Here is a 24756-nt window from a genome sequence, read left to right on the forward strand (position 1 = left end):
AGGTCATATGGTGCGTTGTCTAATTTCATATACAGTGTGTATTCAACAGCTGTTGTGTTAGATTGATGAATATATCTATTGTAACATCTTGTATTATCAGCTCTGGTTGATGCAGAGCAAATATCATGCAACTGGTTCATTTTTGTGATTTAGTGGTTTAGTTTGCGTTTGTTGCATAGTCCAGCATTTCATCTTAGAATTGGCCTTTGTGCAATTGAGTAACTCTAAACAGAGAAGGGTTAGTGCTATTTATTGTTTTCTTATCTTGTATCATTTCACTTTATTCTGTCCTTTCTGTTTGCATGGTTTTTGTGGTGTTCATGGGTCATTTTTCAATTGTTTTAAAAATGTTATTTTATTTGCTTCTGTGTGAAACTCAAGAGTTCTAATCTGCACACAATCTCTATAGCAGACAGGTTTGCTCAGAGTTAGCAATTTATTTACTTTTAAATAGTGTAGTCTAGGGATGTAACGGTACACGTATTCGTACCAAACTGTTTCGGTATGGATCTTTCGGTTTGGTACGCACTTGTACTGAACGAATACAGTATTTATTTATTTTTTTTTCTTTCAGGAAATTCAAAAAAAAAATGGCGTTTTGACAGTCTTTGTGGTATGACAGATCGCCGTATAAATGCCTTGGAGAGCCGCTTCTGGGACGGTTCAGAAACGTGCTGGTAAAAACCCAACACAAGCATTGACTCGAGCGGCCGCGATCAGCTCCGGTTTCCGTGTCTGAGCCTTGACCCACTTGTGCAGAGTGCGAGTGAACGCGATCATTCCTACTTCTTTACTACTAGTTTTAACGTGAATAAACATGACTGAACATCTCATGCCTCATGTAATCGCACAATCAGTGTTTCAACCGCGGAAAGACATCAACAAAACAGTATTGTGTTGATGTCATGAGTCATGAGTGTCCACAGCTCGTTAGTTCACTAGAGAAATGAAGTCTAGAGAGGAGCGTTTTGCAAAATATTACATGTACTCATTAGGGGAAGTCGTGGCCTAATGGTTAGAGAGTCGGACTTGTAACCCGAAGGTCGCGGGTTCGAATTTCAGGTCCGGCAGGGATTGTAGGTGGGGGGAGTGAATAACCAGCGCTTTCTCCACCTTCAATACCACGACTGAGGTGCCCTTGAGCAAGGCACCGAACCCCAAACTGGTCCCCGGGCGCCGCAACATAAATGGCTGCCCACTGCTCCGGGTGTATATTCACTACTGTGTGCACACTTGGATGGGTTAAATGCAGAACACAAATTCCGAGTATGGGTCACCATACTTGGCCACACACCACTTCCCCTTCCCCCTATATTTTACTAAACCTGTTAGTCTTAATTATTTAATGTATGCTTAAATTAATCTGTTATGATTATCAGTGTGTAATTGAATATATTTTGATTGAATATAATAGCCTAGAAATAGCCTGCAATTTACATGTTTGCATACTATTTATTTATTTTTAAATTGAGTGTTGATCATCTATTTGAAAATAAATAGTAATTAAATGTAAGTTTGGATTAATATGTTAGGCCTCATTGTAACCTTATAATGTAAAAGGGCTTCCTATAGTTTTAAGCATAAGCTGAGGTAGATTTTTATCACTAAGAAAATTAACTATAACTGAACGTATTTAAAGAGAGAGCAACTTGTTCAGTAAACCACTGTTTATTTAAAGAAAAAAAAAGTTTAATTTTTCCCCCTGCTGTACCGAAATCATACCGAACCGTGACGTTAAAACCGAGGTATGTACCGAACTGTCATATTTGTGTACTGTTGCACCCCTAGTGTAGTATGATTTTTTTATGATGTTTAGAAATGATTAAGTTAGAGGTATTATCTATGCACTCTTAAATAATTGTGACTGACATAAAACATAAAAAAAAAAGGTTTTAATAGGGCTGGTAGAGGTCACGTGGTCATCATGAATGTGTACATCATTGTTATAGCAAAGGGTTCTAGATTATTTGTATGTTTGATACAGTATGTGTTCTTAACCTGCTTAAAACCTGCCTAAAGTCTTTCTGCTAGTCCACTACTTTACTGCATGTTTTTTTTTTTTTTTTTTTATAATAAAACATATTTCAAAACTTTGCATGCTTGATACTAATTCTCTAGGACGGTGGGGATGTGGTGAGGTTTTACATGCCTTTCTCTGTTTGGATTTATTCTCTAGAATGTTTCAGTCACTTCACTGCAGGGTTTTGATATCTTCAGGTTGCATAAATGCTATAATGTGATTTTACTTATAACATCACTTTATCACAAAGTTCAGCATAGGAAATTAGCTATCATTAGAGCCAATACTCGTCTGAAGATCTGGCAGATCAGATTTAGCAATCACAATTTCTTTAATAGATTACTATTCCATCAGCATTAAAGTTGGCATGAAATTACAATTAATTTAATTTCTTTTGACCTCGTACTTTTTAATTAAAATATCATAACTAATCTTCTAGCGATCTTTTCTTACAAGTGATGTATGCAGATCTGCTCCAGTCATTCAGACTACTTAACCCTTCCCTTTCTCACAATAAACTGCAAGCTCTCAGATCTGCCTCCATTCAATCAATTGTTTCACTCAGATTTACATGTTAATACGGGGAAAACACAAATGTAGTTGTATTCATTTTCATTGCGACTTTAATACTTGTAGATCAGAATACGTTTATACAGTATTTCATGCTGATTTAAAAAATTAGTTAACTTCTGATATGAGTAACATTTTTTTTATAATATTGAGTTACTTTATTATTAGAATTAGTGCAGGTAGTATCTTCAGACTGCATAATGAACATGTTTATTCTTCTCAGTAACCAGATTCAAGTTTAAGTTCAGTATTCAAGCTTTTAGTAGGCGATCATTACTCCTCTGTTCATTTTACCCCTTTTTGTAGGATGATGGGATGATAATTGATGACTTTGCCGTGTCTGATCAACTTTGGGTAAGGCTGTTAGTCTCTGTGCTAACAGGCTTAGCATGGGTATTGCCAGTGTACAAGGGTTATGGTTTTGTTTTTGTGTTTAATCCTTGTAATCGCGGTGACGTCAGTGTGCTGTCATGGTGTTTCGGATCTTGTTGTCAACTCAGGATTACCCAGTTGCTTGTGGTGGTGATTTTATTTGCTTGTTCCTCTCACATTGCTACCATGGTGACGGTATGAGTTCTGCAATGTCAAAATTAATTTTCTATTATATTTTGAAAGCCATTGTGTTGGCGTTGTCATTTTACCCAATGGTGACTTCACGGTTATGGTGTGGTATTAATTGCCTTGTTCAACCACTCTCATAGATAGGCTACAGAATTTCAGTTAGCTTTAGTCGTAAATTTTACACACAGTGACCGTATCAATTAATGACGAGCCTGTGAACCTGTGAATTTGTGATTTATTTACAGTACTGTATCTGCCCACTTATTTCATTGGATTCCAGTACTTTCCATTGGGGTTTCTCTTGAAACTGCTTGATTGACTGCATAGTTTGGAGAATGATTTCAGCATCATTAGATTCAGGGTGGTTGTACAAGGCTGGTGATTGTGTGTTGTATTTTAGATTTGACTATAGCATTGTAGCAAATTACTTTCTTGTCTAGAGGTTGTGTGGTTATTTAGGAGTGATATTTTGTCTAAGACCAGTGTCACCTGCCTGCTGTATTTCCCTGTACTTCCTCTTCATTCCCTCCTGTTTTGTCATGTCTCTTCATCTTTTGTCTTGCTTCCCCTCTCGGTCTTGTCTGTAGGATCCTGTCTTTTCCACCTCCTTTTCGTGTGCCTCTGAACCACTGGATCAAATAGCAATCCTCCCCAAGGTGAGCAAAAACACCCAATGTAAACTATCCTCCTCACTCCGCCCTCTGATACTGACAGCTGCCCTCTCTTGACCACTAATATTTTTTTATTTTTTTCATTTTTACTTTTTACACCATACTAAATCCTTCTAAATTTATGATTTAAAAAACACGTCAGACCAGAAGTCCACCATACAAAATACAGGGACAGTGTTTCAGGAATGGAATTTCATTGCCTGTATATTTTACCTGTGTAACACAAAATAATGTACATCAATGGTAACAAAACAAAAAGAAGAAATCTAATTAAATAAACAACATTTGGCTTCTGGGAACATCCTCTTTACTTTTTTTATTTATTTATATATTATTTTTTTTAATAAGAGTACACCTTTTTTTTCTACAAGTAAACAATTCTAACACTTTCACTGACTATTTTATATTCTGTACAGTGTAACAATGCACAACATTTTGTACAAGTATTTCATGATGTCTAAGAAAATACATTCTTGTATTTCTTGGATTAATTTGAGCACTCAGTTCTTGTCTTGGCAGTTTCTTGTCTTCTAATAAACTCTTGATCTTAAATTACAAAAAGTTACTTATTTATATACATTTCACATAATTCACTTAATGCTTAAACCTTTAGGCCTGTATATTGAAATCTTTCTACCATCTTCATTATCTTGACTAACTGATAGGATAACAGGTCAGCGGTGCAGTGAAGAATCACCTTCCTATGTCTATTATTAGGAGCCTTTTTAGTCTAGCATGCATCCTCTCACCTTTTATCCTTTCTTTCCATTCTTTTCTCATCCCTCTTTCTTCCCATCTGTCTTCCTGCTCTTCCCTCCTTGTGAAGGCTACCCCCCTGCCCATGCAGGTGGATGAGCGTCACCCCTGGAGACGGAAGGTGCCTCTCACCCCCAAACACACATCAACTATTCCTCCATAACACAACAATAAGACTTGTTGTAATGCATGTAAACATATGTACGTTAAGTGTTTTTGTGGTGTTGTATTTGGTGTATTTATTGGCGTCAATAACTAGCTAGTTTGACTACATATAAATATTCAGTTATATAGATGCTTTCAATTTGGTTCGTTTCCAGGTTAATGTTAGGAAAACGGTGGCTAAGTGTGTATACTGAAAGTTATTTTCAGTTTTATTTGAGTTTTTTCTTGGCTAAATATTTTGAGATGTTTTTTCTCTTACTACTTTTACAAACATAATGTTTATCAACTAAGCATCACTTTTAGATTAAAATCATTAAAACGCTATTTAAATTAGAGTTTAAAGAACATGGTTCAGCCTGACATTGATGTAAATGCTTAATGTTTTCTGATTTGTCATCTCAGAGGATGGGAAATGAGGTGGTGGAGAGTCAACAGGTTGAGCGAATCGAAATGTCTATTCAGGAACGCATGCAGCTCATCACCGCACAAGAGGATGCCTGGAAGGTCAAAGGTTACAGAGCATCCAATGACTCCACTCAGTTTACAGTGGCTGGACGTATGGTTAAAAAAGGTTAGTGAAAAATACACATTGCTTCACACTTTTTAATGTAATTTTGTACTAGGTGGACATATACTTTTGATGCATAACTCATCTGTTTAACTGTGCATTTGTTGAATGAGCACTGTGCTATATGTCCGAACTGACTGCAATACATTTTATGTATAATCATTTTCTTTAAATTTATTTTAAATCATTTTCTATATCATTTTAAAATTCCTTGTTTTTATTATTTTTATTTCCATGTTTTTATTGATTTTAATGTCTATTTCACTTTCTTTTATATAAAGCACTTTGAATTACCACTGTGTATGAAATGTGCTATATAAATAAACTTGCCTTGCCTTGCATATAGTTTTTTTTTTTTGATGCATATAGTTTTTCTTCTTGTTTTTCTTTGTGTGAAACATTCTCCTCTGTTTTCTCTCTCCCAGGTCTGGCAGCCCCCTCTGTGCTCTCAAATCCAGTGCTGTCCCCTCTGTCCTCTAAAAACAAGAATGCCTCCCATACCATCTCAAAGCCACATGAAGGTGAGAAGCCATACTGTACTCATATTCAAGTCCAGCTTGTATCATTTCCTGGTCCCTCTACCCAATTGTATTCTCTGTTCTCTTTCTATTATGTCTGTCATATGTCAAATATGCATACATATAGTTATATCACTGCTGTATTTTCTTAAGCAGAGATAGAAGTCAGACAGGACATGAAGCTGGAGTCAGACAAGAAGCTGGAAAAGTTGGAGTCATTCCTTGGTCGGCTCAATAGTAAAGGTGAGTGTGATAAGAAAATATGTAATAAACTTTAGAGATGTTACATTTTCTCCTATATCAACTTTATTCAGTTTATTCTTAATGTTTTTATACATTTTAGTTTCAGGACTTCAAGAGGCCACGATTGCAGTCACAGAGAAGTCTGTTAAAGAGGTCATGACTGTAGATGATGAGATCTTCGATAAGTTTTATCGACACACAGAGGATATGGCCAAGATCACTAGCAGGGTGGAAATCAATGATGATTTTGATGCCATTTTTGGGGTGCAGTCGCCCAGGTAAAGCCAAAATAAATAGTGTAGCAATTGTGTGGTGCTATGAGTGGATGTTGAAGTTATCATAGTACAAACAGCCATATGTTTGTTTTAGCATAGTAATTTGTTTATTTACAGCTTGACAAATGCATTTTTTTTTTTTTATAGGTTGACTTCAGACATGGTGCAGCACAAGCGTGCAGTACGGCCAACCAGAAATGTTCAGTCGTCCAAAAACCCGCTGAAAATGCTGGCCGTTAGGGAGGACATCAGACATGAGTACACAGAACAGAGACTGAATATCGGCCTTCTGGAGAGCAAGAGGATGAAACAAGAAAAGAGTGAGTGATTGAAGAAGGGTGTAGAATTGAACTACTCAGTTTATGAACCCGTTATTTGAAATATGCACATTTATAATTAGTTATAGTGTTAATTTCAGTCAGCCAGTGTGTGTGACAAACAGCATCTTTTAACCATCTAATTTTTTGTACTATTTTTCTTCTATAAAAATATTTTGCATAAGGATTTAGGTGTTTCAGTCAATAATTTTTTGAGTTACTCTTTGTTTTAAAAGTTAAGAGCTCATGCTCTTGCTGTCTCTCTGTTCTTTTCCTGTCTGTCTTAGTGAATAAGAACAGTGGTTTCTCTGAGGTTGCTCTTGCTGGATTGGCCAGTAAGGAAAACTTCAGCAGTGTGAGTCTGCGAAGTGTGAATGCAGCTGAGCAGAGTTCCAACAACAGTGCCATGCCTTATAAAAAACTCATGCTCATTCAGGTCAAAGGTGAGTGACAATGACAACAGCTGTTTGTGATGCACAAAATTTCAGCTCAGCGATGTGGAGGGATCCTTTTACAGATGGCTCTGCTAATCAACATCATTCATTCTGACCTTGTTTGGGCACAGCTTTATTCACAACAATGTTTCATATAAAGATGAATGGTCTCTGATTAGCAGCTTAGAGTATGCTGTATCTGTGTGTTTCTGTAGAGACTGTTTATTTGGCAGTGAGACAGCCATGAAAGATGCTGTTTACTTAAATGTAGGAGGGAGAAGCCATCTTGCATGAGACGTGCTGCTTTTGTTATGGGGACAGCTGTTGTAGGATGTAGAAGGGCTTTGGATACCAATTCCTCATAAGGCATCCCTCTCAATCTAAACCTATGTGCATGTTCCCAAAACAACATTCTATCCTTAATAAAAACAGAGAGAAAGAAACCAGATAGGCTTAATGAAGAGAACAACACATGAGCAGTACATCAACAACATATTATGGCCAACTGTAGTTATGTTCTGTTTTGAGGGAAGTTTATGCTGATTTTAACTGTTTTCAGTGCACATTTTATGAAAGTAAAATATAACATTTCATAGTAATATATCATAACTTAGGTGTCTTCTGAGACTAAAATTCAACCAAAATAAAGCTGTTGTAAGGCTCCACCCATCCGGCCCAAAGAAGGTCTCCGGTGGTGGATGAAGGTTTCCTGCGTGCTCGGTCTTTCCAGTGTGCACAGTTCTTCAATTTAAGTTAAACTCTAATCTGACTCCATTTTATCATTTAATCTGACTCCATGTTATTATGACCTCGTATTTAACTTGAAATACAAATTGATTGCTTGTCCATTTCTAATTTATTATTCTGATATTTGATTATTCTAGTTAACTCTTAACTTTATATTTACTCGTTCATTCGGTTGCTCATGTCTTTAACAAGGATGCAACGTAATCTACTAGAGTCAATAATTACAGAGTAAAACAGAATAAGGTCAAATGTAACAATTTATTATCAGTCAGGTAAATACTGTATGTATTATTTCAATTCCACAGCAATTCAAAGAGATCAAATCATATCAATACAAAACATCGAATTCTCAAAGATAAATCTATGAGTAAAGAATGCATACCTGACTTTATAGAAATACATAGTGTAAGGTATTACACTACGGGCTTCTGACTACAGAATCGCCCCGACCCTTTTGCCACATTCTCCTTAAGTACTTCAGACCAGAATAAACATCCCCCAAACTCGAGACAGGAACTAACAATTTGGATTTGCTTTGATCAAGCCAAGTTGGCACCTTTTGGGACAGAAGGTAATTTGCATGAAAACCACTATGTTGGTCCGCCCTCTACAGTATGCAAAATGTCTCTGAACTCTTAGGATTTGTATTACCTTTTAGTTTACTTCTTATAAGAATGAGACCATTATACCAGTCGCCCTGAGACAATTCAAATGATACCAAACATGACTGTAAATAACACTTGCATTAATGTAGAATATTACATTCTTCTATTGACCATTCTGAGTGAGTGAAGGATGGGGGAAGGAAGGAAGGGATGGAAAGGAGTTTATGCATATGCGAGGGAGGCATTTTCTTGTATTCTCTCTCAGTGGGGTGTGGAGACAGATGTCTGTATGTTAATGCACTGTGTGTGTGTGTTGTCCATCTCAGGAGTTCAAAGTGTCTGAGATTCTGTAATCCTTACACTGTGCAGTCACTTGGTGTTTTTGCTCCTGACATCAGGGGGTTCGGCATGTGACTCACATTGATAGTGTCCCAATTTCTCTGTGCATTTTAATCAGGTCGACGGCATGTCCAGACCAGACTGGTTGAGCCCAGAGCTTCCTCGTTGAACAGTGGCGACTGCTTCCTTTTGATCACACCTCATTATTGCTTCATCTGGATTGGAGAATTTGCAAATGTTATTGAGAAGGCCAAAGTGAGTGTGTCCTGCTATGTACCAACAAATGCACATCACGCTATCATGCTTTAGCATTGTTTAATATCCAGCTGTTGGCAGGGTTGTTATTGTTAATTAAAACTAATACAATTTAAGCTTTATACAAAATAAAAAAAATATATATATGTATGTATGTATGTATGTATGTATGTATGTATGTATGTATGTATGTATGTATGTATATATGTATGTATGTGTGTGTATGTGTATATATGTGTGTGTGTGTGTGTGTGTGTGTGTGTGTGTGTGTGTGTGTATATATATATATATATATATATATATATATATATATATATATATATATATATATATATATATATATATATATATATATATATATATATATATATATATATATATATATATATTTTTTTTTTTTTAAATTGAAATTCTTAACCATTTTAGTTAGTTGTTGAGGTAACATTTTAGTTTTTAAGTTGGAAAAAACCTAATGAAATGACAAAAACAACAATTAAAATGTAGATGAAAATAAAAGCTAATTCAGAATTTTAATAAATACTGTAATAAAAGTATACAAAAAATACAAAAATAACACTGGCTGTTTAGTGCAAGATGTCAGTATTAGTGACTCATATAAAAATGTTCTTTTGGTTCTCAGGATTTTGTCACAGTTAAATCTGTCATATCCTGTACTGTTTTCAGTACTATTCATATGTTGGTGAGTCCCCCACGTGCAGGAAGTAAACAGAATTAACCACAAAGGAAATGTCATATTGTTGTACAGGAAGTAGGAGGTGAATTGTAAAAGCTCCTGTGTCTCTCTTACAACGTTCTATTATTGTTCAATCCAGACTGCAGGTCATTGAACTCTGAGTTTGACCTACACTTCACCAGTGATGAAATGGTCATAGTCTTAAACTGATTGAAAAGTTTTTAGGGGTTCAAGCGCATAGCGCTGAAATCCTATTGTAATTGTTAGAATGGCCTGATGGTGATGCTACAGCGGAAAGTACGAAATCGCTCATAACTCCTAAACCATTAGTCGCAGGCTCATTGGAATCCTTGGCTCACAACGGACAAAACACATTGGCCGATGAATTTTGAGCATCTATTAGCCAAGGTTAATTAGTCCTAGATTTTTCACTCAACCTCGATATAAGCACTGCAGCACGATTCTCTGGACTCTCTAAATCAATAATTATCAAAAAAATTTTGAACTTAACCCTTGGGTTGCCATAATGGGGTCGTTTAGAAAAGGGGCATGTCCAAATATACCCAAAATATACCCGAACTAGGTGAGCACATGCGACAGGCGATTCTAAACAAGCATGCAAAGTTTTATGGAGATCGGCCTATAGGTGGTGCTATAACAACCATAAATGTTAATAAACATCCTTCTATGGTAAATTACCTGTAATTGACAAAAATGCTCTTTTCATCATTGATTTAGCTGGTAGGGGTGTAAATCGGATGGTTCGTCACGATTCGATACGACATCGATTCTCAGACCCAGCGATACGATTTTGCCGATACCTCAAAAAATTCTACGATTCGATTCGATACAGAGTGTATCGATCGATATTATGATATTATATACCTATTTTAAACAACCATCTACATTTTTATTAACTCACAAATGCAACCAAAATATATAACATGAACATTTATCTGAAATTTTCACATCCTGTAGGCCTACCACAACTGGAACATTCACAACAACAAAAAATAGGCCTACACTTTTTTTTCTTAAAAAAAAAAAAAAAAAAATGAATAAACAATTGGAAAAACAATTCTGGTTGCTACTATGGGCTCACCGGCTCAGTGCTAAAAATCTTTTCTACAGATAACCGAATTACAAGCAATAGCAGAGAATAAATACAATAGAATAAAGACACAAGTTCAATAAACAGTGCTTTTCAGGTTTTTCTGCTCATTCTAAAATAAATTTCCAGGTACGCTACAGAAATATAATAATCATATGTAAAATAACGGCATAGTCTTCACTGTATAAATTAAATATAACCTCGGTCCTGGAGGGCCGGTGTCCTGCAGAGTTTAGCTCCAACTTGCCTGAACACACCTGCATGAAATTTTCAAGTATGCCTAGTAAGAGCTTGATTAGCTGCTTCAGGTGTGTTTAATTAGGGTTGGAGCTAAACTCTGCAGGACACCGGCCCTCCAGGACCGAGTTTGGACAGCCCTGGCATAGACGGACATTATGTGAAAATGTGGACAGTGTCAAAATAAAGGTGCCTATTTATTTATTTAATAATTAAGTGAGCATATGTATATTTCTGTAACATCATATTATATTATATCATATTCAATCATGCAGGCTGCAGAGTTAGCTATGTTCATTCAGACCAAGCGTGACTTGGGATGCAGAGCATTGTATGTGCAGACCATTGAGGAAGGTGCCAACACTCACACTCATGCTGCCAAAGAGTTTTGGAAGATACTTGGCGGCCAAGCCAGTTATCAAGGTAAACTAATCTGCAATTCCTTCTGCTGAAGGAAGAGTGTTTGAACATCTGTTTTTTGTACACAAGCATAATATGCTAATGTTGAAGCAGTTTAATGACCTTTACTTGCCACAGTCCCTGTTAATATGTCCCTCTTTACCCTACAGCCGCTGGCACTCCAGAAGAAGATGAGTTCTATGAGAGTGCCGTCGTAGAAACCAACTGTATCTACAGGCTCATGGAGGATAAACTTGTTCCTGAAGATGACTACTGGGGTCGAGTTCCTCGCTGCTCCATGCTTAACCCTAAAGAAGTGCTTGAAAATACTACATATTTAATATTAGGGATGGTTTGATAAAATGAAATACGATTTATTTAAACTAGCAATATATTTTATTCATATTATAAGCTACAGTCTACAAGTTTGCATGCTTGAAGTTGAAAAAAACTGATTAATTGAATTAATATTAGGGTGTATGGTCATATTTGGTATGATTATCTTCTTTAAATATTAGCCTACTCTGACCAATACCTGACAATTAAATTAATTTCAATTATGAATATATTGTACATATGCTAAACACTCTATTATATAATATGAACTAAAGTAAAGCAAACTTTTTATTCTTGTTTGACATATAGGTGCTGGTGTTGGATTTTGGTAGCGAGGTCTATGTATGGCATGGTAAGGAGGTGACGCTGGCACAGAGAAAAGTGGCTTTTCAGCTGGCAAAGCACTTGTGGAATGGCACCTTTGACTACACCAACTGTGATATTAATCCTCTGGACCCTGGAGAGTGCAATGCACTTATACCCAGGTACAAATTGGAGCAATGTTTGGCTGTGCTAATTCGTACTGTTCCATCATAGATCAAGTTTTGGCACTTGTCACATTTTAAAGCTCATTCACACAGGCCTTTCAAGTCAGAATTGTGCTACTGTTGCTCAGCTTACTGCACCTGTCAAAACAGTAGCTTAGTATCTCAGTGTTCATAAACTGCCAGCAGAATTTTATAGAGACCTGATGCATCTCTCCTAAAATAAAGTGCTGTGTTCACATCTCATGGTTTTGTTTTGTTCTATTCTTATGAAGTTATATACAGATTTCTATAAAATCTTTATGAAATTAAAACAATTATTGTCTTTTCTGAATCTCTTATTCATTAGGAAAGGCCAGGGACGACCAAACTGGGCTGTGTTTGGCAGGTTAACTCAGCACAATGAGACTATTCTTTTTAAAGAGAAGTTTTTGGATTGGACTGACTCCAAGAAATCCACTACGAAGAATGGTGACTCGCATGTTGTTGAAAACAAGGTAGACTCGCACAAAATAAGTCACTAAATTAGAATGTAATACTTCAGAATATATTTAAAATGTTCCAAAACTTCAAATAAAATTGTTTGGTTAATTTCTTTAGGGTGGGGAATGTCGGCCATACGATGCGTCACTGATGTTGACGACAGTACGGACGCCTGTCAAGACCGTTCTGGATGGGGTCGATGTTGGGCGAGGTTATGGTTTGGTGGAAGGTGACGAGGGGCGTAATTTTGAGATCAGCACGTTATCTGTTGATGTCTGGCACATTCTAGAGTTTGACTACAGGTAGGATGGATCATTTATTTGTTAAGGCTATTAAATTAATGGGGTTTCATATACAAACACTCTCTCTCTTGCTTGTTCTAGTCGTCTACCCAAACAGAGCATTGGTCAGTTCCATGAAGGAGACACATATGTGGTAAAATGGAAGCACATGATCAGTACAGCAGGTGAGTTGTATGTTCAAGGCATGCATTGTAATGTTGACTTTGTCAACTAAAATAAAAAGTTTCAGTATAACGCTACCACAAGATAGCGTTTCTGAAAATGTTGTTTGACCATGATCCAAAACTCTCTGCTTTTTTGTACAGTTGGCAAGAGACTGCATTCAGAACGGGTCATTGGTCCAGGGAAGGAGAAATGTTGTTATTTCTTCTGGCAGGGTCGCAACTCCACAGTGAATGAAAAGGGAACCTCAGCACTGATGACTGTAGAGTTGGATGAGGAGAGGGGTGCTCAGGTATTCACTATAGATCATCTTATACTTTAAAACTCATTTTTAGGATGTGACTGCTTTTTAAAAGTTTGCGGTCTGTAAGATTTTTTTTTAAATGTTTTCTAAGAAGTCTCTTATGCTCCCCAAAGCTGCATTTATTTGAATAAAAAATACAGTGAAATGGTAATATTTTAAAATATTTCAGTTTAGAATAGCTGTTTTCTATTTAAATATATTTTAAGTTGTAATTTCTTTTTCTGTGATTGCAAAACTGAATTTTCACATGATCCTTCAAGAATTATTCTAATATGCTGGTTTGTTTTTGAAGGAACATTTGTTATTGTTATCAGTGTTGGGAAGAGTTGTGATGCTTAATATTTTTGACATGTTTTTCAATATAACAGCAGTTCTTTGAAATGGAAATCTTTTGTAAAAACAAGTCTTTTTAAGATAATGCTTGTAATGCAGGTCCAGGTACAGCAGGGAAAGGAGCCTCCTTGTTTCTTACAGTGCTTCAATGGAGGAATGATTGTTCATGCTGGAAAGAGAGAAGAGGAGGAAGAAAATGCACAAAGTAATCTTTTTTGCTAGCTTTACCACACACAGTTTAATTTACATAATTTTACATCTTGAAAATCATATTTTGAACAGGTTCCTTTTTACAGACTTGACTCGATTTCCCTTATTTTTACAGATGACTGGCACTTATACTGTGTGAGAGGAGAGAAACCCATAGAGGGCCATCTGCTAGAGGTCGTGTGCCACTGCAGCAGCTTACGGTCTCGCACCTCTATGATTCTCCTGAACATCCCAAAAGCCAGCATGTACCTGTGGCATGGCTGTAAAACACAGATGCACACACGTGATGTGGGTCGTACCGCTGCCAACAAAATCAAAGAGCAGTAAGTCAACTCACATGCAAACAAACCAATAGCACTTCACTTCAAAAAGGTTGCAGACCCCTGACGTATACATTCTGGTCTCCAGGTGTCCTCTGGAGGCGGGTCTTCACAGCAGCAGTAAGGTGTCCATCCAGGAGTGTGATGAGGGAGCTGAACCACAGGGCTTCTGGGAGGCCTTGGGAAGAAAAGATCGAAAGCCGTATGACTGCATGCTGCAGGGTGAGAAGAGAAGTGTGCGTCTGTGTGTTTGCATGCTGACGTGCAGGTGATTTAAAGCATTCCTGCGGGTGCTTAAGAAGTTTTAAATTCTGTATGATCAGCTTAAGGTCATAAAAAGTCTTAAATATATTAAATAGTACAACAAAGGTTTTGAGAAATTTGCTCACCCTCAAGTTGGGAGAAGGGTCTGGCTGCAGACTTGCACTTGCATTCTCAGACTTGTACTCTCACACACTTGCGCTTCCTTGAGTGATGTCACTTGCAATCTTTATTTTTCTATTTTGTTCTATTTATAGATTTTTTTTGTTTGTTTGAATCTCTCAACATTTTACAACAGTAGCCAGTTGAAGACAAGAAAAAAGAAACTAAATTACAATGTCACTTGCAATCGCCGCTTGCACTTTCCACTACCTGCGATGTCACTTGCGTTGCCAATGGAGACAAGACGCTGTGGTGGTTACTAGCGATTAAAACTAATTTAGTATAATAACGAACAGGGTCCTGCAAGTCATCTGTAGGAGAAAAAGGAAAGGCCAGCAAATCTGTGGCTACAGAACAGCAGAATATGAACGCAATGGTCAAAGTTTCTCGTTAATTGGTTTCCTCCTGTAGAAAACCATAAACACTTAATATGGCTTAATGTATTAAGTGCTATTTAAAATATCAAATTCAATATACAGTTTATTAATATAATGAATATGTATATAGTATGTTCCTCCCATACCGCAAAACATGGGATAATGTGTTAAACACGGTTACTGTCGACCTAAACACACACAGTACTATTTTTATTTGTACATGTTTTAAAGATTCTGTGGATTTGTGTTTTGTCATGTTTCTCAGATCCGGGAAAGTTCAACTTCACTCCCCGGCTGTTCCAGTTAAGCAGCACTTCAGGAGAGTTTGTGGCAGTGGAGTTTGTGTATCCATCTAGGGAACCAAATTTGGTCAACTCGATGCCTTTCCTACAGGAGGATTTGTATACAGCTACTCAGCCAGGTGCTTGACACATTCATGTTTACTAAACACTGTTAAGAGTGCTGTCTGATGTAACTTGTTAACTTGCACCGTTAGGTATTCTGGGTGGGTGTCAGTTACACTTTAATTAGGCTTTTCTACACTCATTACATGCATAATGTATTAAGGAAATTTGATTCTTCACACTCATTTAAAAATCACGAGATATGTCTGTGGCAGTGTCATTATGTCTCTTCTTGTGTTTGATTGTCTTTTAGCTCTGTTTTTGGTGGATAATCACCATGAAGTGTACCTGTGGCAGGGCTGGTGGCCTCAGGACAGTGAGAGCACGGGATCAGCTCGCATACGATGGGACTCTGACAGGAAGTGTGCCATGGAAACAGTACTCCAATATAGCAAAGGTGACTTAAAAAGGCACACCAGTCTTTAATGATGTTAGGGAAGAAACAAGAATGATATTGCTTATTAAAGCATGATATGTTGACTTTCTAGCAGCTCCCCTTTTAAACTACTTAGAGGTGAGCAAAATGACAACAATAAGATAAAGATTTTGATTGAAAATTACTTATATTGTTGAAAAGATAATTAATGTTCAGCCACAGTGCAGAACAACATAATATAGTAAGGAAATCAGAGATATTTGATTTGAAATGAATTCATATTAAAACCCTTTTACCCGGTTTCACAGACAAGTCTTAGTCCCAAACAAAAACTCATGTTTGAGCTGTCTTAACTACAACACCTGATCATATTTTCATAATACTTTTTTTTTAATTAATGAAAAACACAAGCATCTCAGAGCACAATACAAGTATCAATCTGTTACAGAACTAAATAAAAAAAGGAAAAAAAAACAAGCATAGTAATTGTCCATATACCTATAAACGTTACTTACAATAATGTAAACATACAGATAAATATATAAATATCAAGCAAGAAGAAAAGGAGGAAAAAACAAGCACAAAACACATTTTATTCAAAACCTGCCTCCTTAAAATGTTCCAAAAATGGGCTCCGAGATTTTATAAAAAGATCGGGTTTCAATCGAACTCCAAATGTAATCTTTTAAAGTTTGAGGGCAAAAAGAAGGTCAAAGACCCACTGACGATAATTTGGAGGAGATGGCAGCTTCCAATTAATTAGTATAAGCCGTCTAGCCAAAAGTGTGCAATATTATCCATCTCTAAAACTGTCAATTTCACATTTTCCGGAAGAACCCCAAATAGAGCTGTCAAAGGGTTGGAGTCTATTGCTGTAGTGAAAATTTCTGAGAAACTCTTACAAATACTTTCCCAAACCTTAATAACTTAACGCGACGTGGACAGGTAGGGTCCAAATCAGAAAATATCCTGCTAAGTTGTACCCTAGACCAATGAATACGATGCACTAGCTTAAATTGAATAAGCCTATGTCTAGAGTTAACTGAAGAAGAATGTATCCTTTTTAAGACAGCATCCCAAGTTTCATTTTCTAACATAATACTTAAATCTTCCTCCCAGAGAGATTTTAATGATCTACTAGATGGGGTTTGTTTGTTATTTATTATATTATAAATATTTGATATGGCAACCCTAATACATCTATACTGATATAAAATGCCCTCCAAAATACCACTAGGTGGAGCAGCGGGGAACTCCGAAAAATGTTAATGGGCACAGCTTCGAGCTTGAAGATATTGGAATAAATGTGAATTAGGCAAACTGAATTGTTTTTTAAGTTGGTCAAAGGAAGCGAAATTGTTATCTATAAATAGCTGGTCAATCGTGACCTTGTGACTTCCAAATATTGAAGGCCCCATCAAAAAGAGAAGGTGGAAAAGAAATGTTACTGGCAATGGGTGCAGCTGAAGAAAGACCCTTAAGCTGTAGAGCTCTGTGGAAATCCTCAGTCCAAATCCTCAGAGAATGTTTAACAATTGGATTCTTAATCAAGATACTATGAGTGGAAGGGATAGGAGAACAGAGCAAAGATGTTAACGTGACTGGGGAACAACACATAGCCTCTATTTGGACCCAGAGAGGTTTACACAATTGCAAATCATGTTGCACCCAGTATAATAAGTTTCTAAAGTTGGCTGCCCAGCAGTAAGTTTGAAAGTGAGGCAAAGCCAAACCTCCCACCTCCTTTGGCTTAACCAAATGCTTTAGACCTATTCATCTGGGTTTGTTATTCCAGATAAAAGAAGAAATCATTTTTTCCAGACTGGAGAAAAAAGACTTGGGAATAAATATGGGCAAACATTGAAATAAATATAAAAATTTGGGAAGAATGTTCATTTTAACTGCATTTACCTTTCCTATTAGTGCATGAGAGGGGAAGGGGTTTCCATGATAAAAACAAAGATTTAGTAAGTTCTAATAAAGGGTTAAAGTTAACTTTAAACAGGTCAGCATATCTACATGTTACTTGGATGCCAAGTACCGAAATTGGTTATTGACAACTCTGAACTGGAAATTTGAATATGAGATACCTAATGCAGCTGAATTTACTGGAAATAATTCACTTTTAGAAAAATTAAATTTATAACCCGAAAAAATACTAAATGAGTCCAGTATTAAGTGCTCCAGGAATTGAGACCAGGGGGTTGGATAAAAATAAAATAAGATCATCAGCATATAGCGAAGCCTTCTGTTCTAGACCAGCATGAAAAATCCCCTGAACCTCTGAATCAGTACGTAGTGCAATTGCCAGGGGTTCAATAGCAAATAAAAGTGGGGAAAGGGGACACCCCTGCCTTGTGTCCTAACACAATGAAAAAGGATCTGAAATAATATTATTTGAGCGTACAGATGCTTTGGGAGTGGCATAAAGGAGCTTTATCCAAGAGATGAATTTTAAACCAAATCCAAACCTCTCCAGAATGTTTGAGATAATCCCATTCAATGTGATCAAATGCTTTTCAGCATCTAGAGAGACCACAACTTCGGGATTGTTGGAGTGAAGTGAATACAAACATTAAAGAGGCGCCTAATATTTAAAAAAAGAATGCCTGTCTCGAACAAAACGGGTTGTGGGTAACTTAGAATTTTGAAGGCTCTCTAAAAAAAACTAAAAGCAACACTGGACATAGCAATTTAGAAAATGCTTTGTAAAAGTCAGACGGGAAAGCGTTCGGGCCAGGGGCCTTGCCTGTTTTTAAGGAGGCAATTGCATTGGCTATTTCCTCAATTTTAATATCTTCATCCAAAAAATCACACATTCTTCTCTATAGTGGGCAAATCCAAGTTATCTAAAAAAAATATTCATTAATGATGTATCTTGAGGAGATTCAGAGGTGGACAGATTTATATAATATTGTTTAAATTGAGAGTTTATTTCTTTATAACCAGTGGTAGTAATTCCTGAAGATAAACTAAGCTGGGGTATTATATTACGAATATGATGAGCTAACAATTTACCTGTTCTATCACCAAATTCATAGATGTTGAGTACGTAAAAACAAATTCTCAGCCTCTTCAATCGATAGCAGATCATATTTTGTCTGCAAAATCTGATGTTCTTTATAAAGATTGGGAGAAGGATTCAATGAGTACTCTGTATCAATCACTGTTATAGAACTAGACAATTCTTCTAACTGCTTCTTTCGCTCTCTATTTTTATTAGATGAATATTAAATTATTAAGCCATGCAGATAACATTTTAAAGTTTCCCAAATTTTTTCTTTATCCAGTAAACCAGTGTTAAAGGACCACTGATAATTCTTAGCGGGTGCTTTTGGAAAGTTAATTCCCAAAACAACTGGTGCATGATCAGATACCACTATGCTTTCGTATGAACAGTCCTGAAGATAAGGAAGTTTATCTAAAAAAAATATAATCTATTCGTGAGTAGGACTGGTGTACTTGAGAAAAAAAAAATTCCTTGTCGAAGGGTTTAAAAAACAAAATGCATCTCACACACCATACTTACGCAAGAAAGATTGAATGATCGTTGCACATTTTGAAAGAGACATAACTTTTTTTGGAGGACCTGTCAAGTCGTGGACACATCACAAAATTAAAATCTCCTCCCAGGATTAATGAATGAAAATGAAGGTCTGGAATACATGACAGAAAAGAGGTGATAAATGTAGCATCATCATAATTAGGAGCATTGGCAAGAATTAGGGGGATTAAAAACAAAGTTCCTGTTACAATGACACATCTGCCCTTATGATCTGCAATAACTTGTGATACGACAAACGGAGTAGATTTATGTATCAAATGCCACAACCCTTAGATTTGAACTGAAAATATGAATGATAAACTTCAATCTAAAATAATCGGATGAGCAGAGATGCGTTTCTCGAAGAAACACAAAATTGGCTTTCAGTTTTCTAAGATGAATCAGAACCTTATTACGTTTGACTGGATTATTCAAACCTTTACAGTTCCAGCTAACCCATCTCACCAACTCATCTTTATTAGCCCTACTACCCATCATGTAACAGAAAGGGGGGAAAAAGGAACAAAAAAGTGCATTTGTGAAACCCAAACAGCTATACAAAACAGTGAACACAAAAAAAGCATGTAAAGAAACAACAATCATCAATGGCCCAATCGTGTGCTCTTGAGATGAGCAAAGATATAAGAACAAATTCACAATAAACTTCAGGAACCCTAGCGCGAAAATCCACCGAATTTCAGCGGTGTGTGCATCAAATTTTGCGGGAATTCCACTTTCAAGCCTGCTAATAGCAGCCATAATCGCCACACCCTCAGGCGTAGAAAGTTCATCACACTTAGCCGTTTCCAGAGACGAGCCGCCGGTAGCAGCTGAATCGGTCTTCTTTTGTTGTTGGGCTTTTGTAGTCATCGTTGAAACTCAAATAAGCTTGCAATAATTATCACGAGTCACTTACAAATACACAGGGTGTAAAAATAACGCTGTATCAAGTTCTGAAACCGTATTCAAAAGCTGAGTTTGCGGAGCTCCCGACTCAAGCGGCCTCACATGGTAGACGCTAAACCACCTCCTTTCATAATACTTTTCGAGCGTTACTTACTCTCCCTTGGAACAAAACCAACCAATATTTAAATCTCTTAATAGAACAATACAGGCCAATATTTAAATCCCAAATTAAATCTGTTCATTATATAAAGCGGTCATATAAATTCACAAGACTTCACAAAACTGCTCGATTCATATGGATTCATTTATGATGGATATCATGTCACAATAAAAATATCTTAATTTGTGATTCAAAGATTAACCGAGTGATACAAGTATGAACAACTTTCTGAAAAGCAGCTATGAAATGATGTGTATTGTAAAAGGATTCGACTTAAAATTGATAAATTTGACTTGATATCATTTTGAAATGAATTTCTCTTGAGTGCATGCTTTTATAACATACAAAGCTGCTGTGCTCATGGGGATGTAAGTTCAAATCCGAACTGTATTATTTCCCAGTCAAACTTTAGTTTTTTTTGTATAATTTTTATTTATTATATTTTTTATTGTAATTTAATATTCTAACAAAATAAAACAAATCATGCAATAGCATCACTTTTCTTTTGTTTTTATAGAAAAAAATGAGAAAAAAACTCCAAAATCATACCTGATCCATGCAGGACTTGAGCCTCTTACTTTCACTAACATGTTTCCCAGCTGGGAACACAGAGAGGACATCGCTGACATCACAGAGAATGTGAGAGAGACAGTTTAAACCACATACCATGCTTGTGTTATAAGAATATGGTTTGAAGATTTAGTTATTTTCTGTGATTTATAGGAGGCTGAAGTATGTAATCAGATCATTCTGGTTGAAGATGTCTTGACTAGACTCTGCAAGACCACTTACCCACTTGCTGATCTTCAAGCCCGTCCACTACCAGAAGGAGTTGACCCTCTAAATCTTGAGATCTACCTTTCAGATGAGGACTTTGAGGTGAGAAAAATCACATTAACCGAAAGGTTTCAAAAGATTTCTCAGTTGATTGTTTCGGTTTCATTAGTTGTGCAAAAAAGCCTAACTTTATAGTTATGGATGATTTAAAGTATTGTATGATTTTGAGACATTGGACAGGGATATTACTGAAGTGTATCTGTACTGTAACATCTGTCTGCCTGTGTGTGCTCATATATTGTCTTTCAAGTTACTTTTATTTTGCCTTTTTTACCCTTCATCTATTTCATGTTTCTCCTTCTGCTCCCACTATGTCTTCTTAAAGCAGCCTCTCTTAACCTGTCTCTACCTGCATCTTTCTGCTTTTCCCCTTTTTGCTGGTGTAGTCTTGCGTCTGATGAGGTTAATTTTTCCCTTCACATGCCAGGGTGTAGGGGCTTCTGGGAAGGTGAGTTTTGCTTCATGAGGAACACTGGTGTTTTCCCACTAATGCTGCATCCTCACTGTGTGAACTGCATCACCGTGTGCTTGTGTATCACATTGCCATGGCACAAACCGCCCAGCGTGTGGGTCACTGTTCACCACTGTTATTTCACTGGTACACTAGGTCTCACATGTTTTTATTTTTTTGTGGATGTACACTATGGTTCAAGAATTTGGGGTCATTAAGATTTAAAAAAAAAATTTTTTTTTAATACTTGAATACTTTTTTCCAGCAAAATGTTAAATTGATCAAATGTGACCGTAAATAAATACATTTCTAAAGTTGCAGAGATTTCCATTTCAAATAACTTCCTCTCTTAACTGTTAATTCATTGATCAGAACAGAACATTTTCAATGGTGTTAATAAGAAGAAATGTTTCTTGAAAATTAAAAAATTAGCATATTAGAATAAGTTCTCAAAGATCATGTGACACTAAAGACTGGAGTAATGGCTGCTGAAAATTTTGCTTTGCCATCACAGGGATAAATAATTTTTTTTTTTTTTTTAAGTTATTTTAACTTGTAACAATATTTTACTGCATTTAAAAAAAAAGAAAGAAGGAAATCATACTAACCCCAAACTTGGTTAAAAAAATTGTAGTCTTTTAAAAAAAAAAATTATTTAGGCATGTGCTAATAAAATTTGATAATCCAGTACACACACACATATTTTATGTAAACAAAATATTTTATTTTGGATGCGGTTTAATCGTTTGACAGCACTATTAAAAATATATTCAACATTGACCGATTCCTGTAAATTAAAAAATAAATCTAATATCAGCTTATAACAGAATATGGTTCAGCTCAATTGTGCATCCATAATTTAAATACTTTGTATTCTAATGTTGTTTACATTTTTGGATTGGTGAATGGAAGTGACCAGTTTCCTACAGCTCTTGTGTTTGTGTGTTTGATCATTCATCTTGAGTCTTGAGTATATGATTAACACTTGTGTCACCTGCATGCGTTGTTAAATCCTTGTACTTAAAGTTATATATGTGTTGTATGTTCTCTACAGAAAGCATTGGACATGACAAGAAGTGAATATGAGGCATTGCCAGGGTGGAAGCAAGTGAATGTGAAGAAAGCCAAAGGACTGTTTTAAAGGAACTGATTGGGATTGAATCTGAAGTGGAGACCTTCTCATTCCTTTAGATCCAGACAGGACAAACGCAAGTGAAGATCTGCCTGTGTCAAACCACACAGGGAGGTGAAAAGGGGCTGGATGAAGGCGAAAAGACACAGATGGGCAGGGGTTTAGCAGCCTTTTGTAGCACATTTCTCCGCCATTTTTCTCCTTTTTCTGTTTTTTATCAGTGAATTAGCAAGATTTGTTTTCTTGTTGAATGTTTCGAGTGCTCCCCAGCATCTTTTCTTCCCATTGTTCTGCATTTTGTCCACATAAAGCCAGTCACCATCAAACATGCACAAGGCAGCCCTCATGCACTGCCCAGCTTTATATAAAGACCTAATAAATGAAAAATGCCTTTTAGTTATTACCTAATTGTAAGAACGCTCAAAAGAGCACTTTATGTAAGTACATGCATACCTGCTCTCATAAATGGCCTCAAGATGTGTTTAAACCTTCCTGAACTTGAGAACTCTATATCTGTGTGTGTGTGTGTGTGTGTGTGTGTGTCTGTGTGTCTGCCCGCGCATGGGAGAGTGTGTTTCTCTTCAAACAGGATTGAATGAAACTGTGGAATAAGAGAAAATCTCTTTCTATTCTGCATTGTATAGTGCCTTGCCTTCATGTACAGTTTATATAAAGACAGATGCTAGTCTGCATTTTGAAGACATATTTGTGATATAAATAAATAATAGTGCAAATAAACACTGAATAATGTAGATAATGAAAATATTGTCTGGTGCTTTGTTTGCAGTCAGTTTTGATCATACATTTTGAAATCAAACTCATAAAATCACGATTATACTCAGTATTTTTTTTTATTTTAGCACTGCATGTATGATTTTGATTTTGGCAATGTTTTGTTTGACATGCTGTCCCAATCCGCATACTATTAGTCTTAAATGGTATTCGAAATTAGAATTAGTGTGCCCCAAATCGTAGTAGGTTGAAATGAGTGTCCTACAGGTTCATTACTATCAGTGGAAATTCAAAGTGCAGTGCACTATAAATATATGAAACCATATTTTGAACTTTAGCGGATAAACTTGAAGTTTCTCGAAGGAACGCAGAGTTAAATCTTGTATCAAATATGAAACCATTTCAAAGATTAAATAAAAAAACCCATAAAACCATTAGATCAACAGAGAGCGCTGTTGTTCCACAAGTGAAAGTGATTAGTATTGCATCATCCCATAAGGAAAACGGAGTAAAATATCTGCATTCTCATTTCTTTTTTTTCTTCAACTTGCCATATTTCTGTATAGATCTATAATTCACAAAAATAAAAAAAATACATAAATTGCCTTTTGAATCTATTAATCTTTGCTCTAACTCAGTTCTTGTTTTAGGAATACCCAAGATAAATGACAAAAACTGAAAGTAGTTACAAAAAACAAATGAGCACTGCCACAAGTCCACAAGAGCACAATTAGGACACCGGGAGTGGAGGCTTTGAACTTGTCAGATCAAGCAGGATTTATAAGTTGCATGATCCAATCAAAGTCAGGGCTAAAAATGGTGTATGGCCAAAGAGCCGCTTCCTGTCTATCCGACTGAGGATTGAGGACATACCTACGTCTCAGACAACAACTCGGATGCAAATGTGCAACCACTGTATGCTAACCATAGTGGACAACAGCCATTGTTGCAATTCGTATGAACACATTTGATCGTAACATTAACATACATTTTG

General features: G+C 36.3%; 1 protein-coding gene across 3 annotated transcripts in view; it reads left to right on the forward strand.

Moving 5' to 3' along the window:
- The window catches only part of LOC306857930 (supervillin-like), a 78956-nt gene extending 54615 nt beyond the window's left edge, over nt 1–24341 (forward strand). For 2 of the 3 annotated variants that reach the window (XM_079398211.1, XM_079398210.1), the window contains 23 exons: nt 3739–3807; nt 5146–5314; nt 5737–5832; nt 5986–6072; nt 6173–6350; nt 6495–6667; nt 6952–7107; nt 8908–9044; nt 11362–11509; nt 11656–11801; nt 12131–12306; nt 12656–12803; nt 12907–13091; nt 13173–13255; nt 13397–13545; nt 13990–14095; nt 14216–14423; nt 14509–14642; nt 15486–15641; nt 15878–16021; nt 21128–21249; nt 21334–21489; nt 22953–24341. In XM_079398211.1, coding sequence (XP_079254337.1) covers nt 3739–3807; nt 5146–5314; nt 5737–5832; nt 5986–6072; nt 6173–6350; nt 6495–6667; nt 6952–7107; nt 8908–9044; nt 11362–11509; nt 11656–11801; nt 12131–12306; nt 12656–12803; nt 12907–13091; nt 13173–13255; nt 13397–13545; nt 13990–14095; nt 14216–14423; nt 14509–14642; nt 15486–15641; nt 15878–16021; nt 21128–21249; nt 21334–21489; nt 22953–23039 — 3213 coding nt within the window. In that variant the 3' untranslated portion in view covers nt 23040–24341. Of the gene's footprint in view, nt 1–2896; nt 2945–3738; nt 3808–4648; nt 4700–5145; nt 5315–5736; nt 5833–5985; nt 6073–6172; nt 6351–6494; nt 6668–6951; nt 7108–8907; nt 9045–11361; nt 11510–11655; nt 11802–12130; nt 12307–12655; nt 12804–12906; nt 13092–13172; nt 13256–13396; nt 13546–13989; nt 14096–14215; nt 14424–14508; nt 14643–15485; nt 15642–15877; nt 16022–21127; nt 21250–21333; nt 21490–22952 lie in introns of all 3 variants that reach the window. The other variant, XM_079398209.1, reaches the window with a different exon arrangement.
- The last annotated feature ends 415 nt before the right edge of the window (nt 24342–24756 follow it).

This window comes from Barbus barbus (genome assembly GCF_936440315.1).
Source record: "Barbus barbus genome assembly, chromosome: 38".
Lineage (NCBI taxonomy): Eukaryota > Metazoa > Chordata > Actinopteri > Cypriniformes > Cyprinidae > Barbus > Barbus barbus.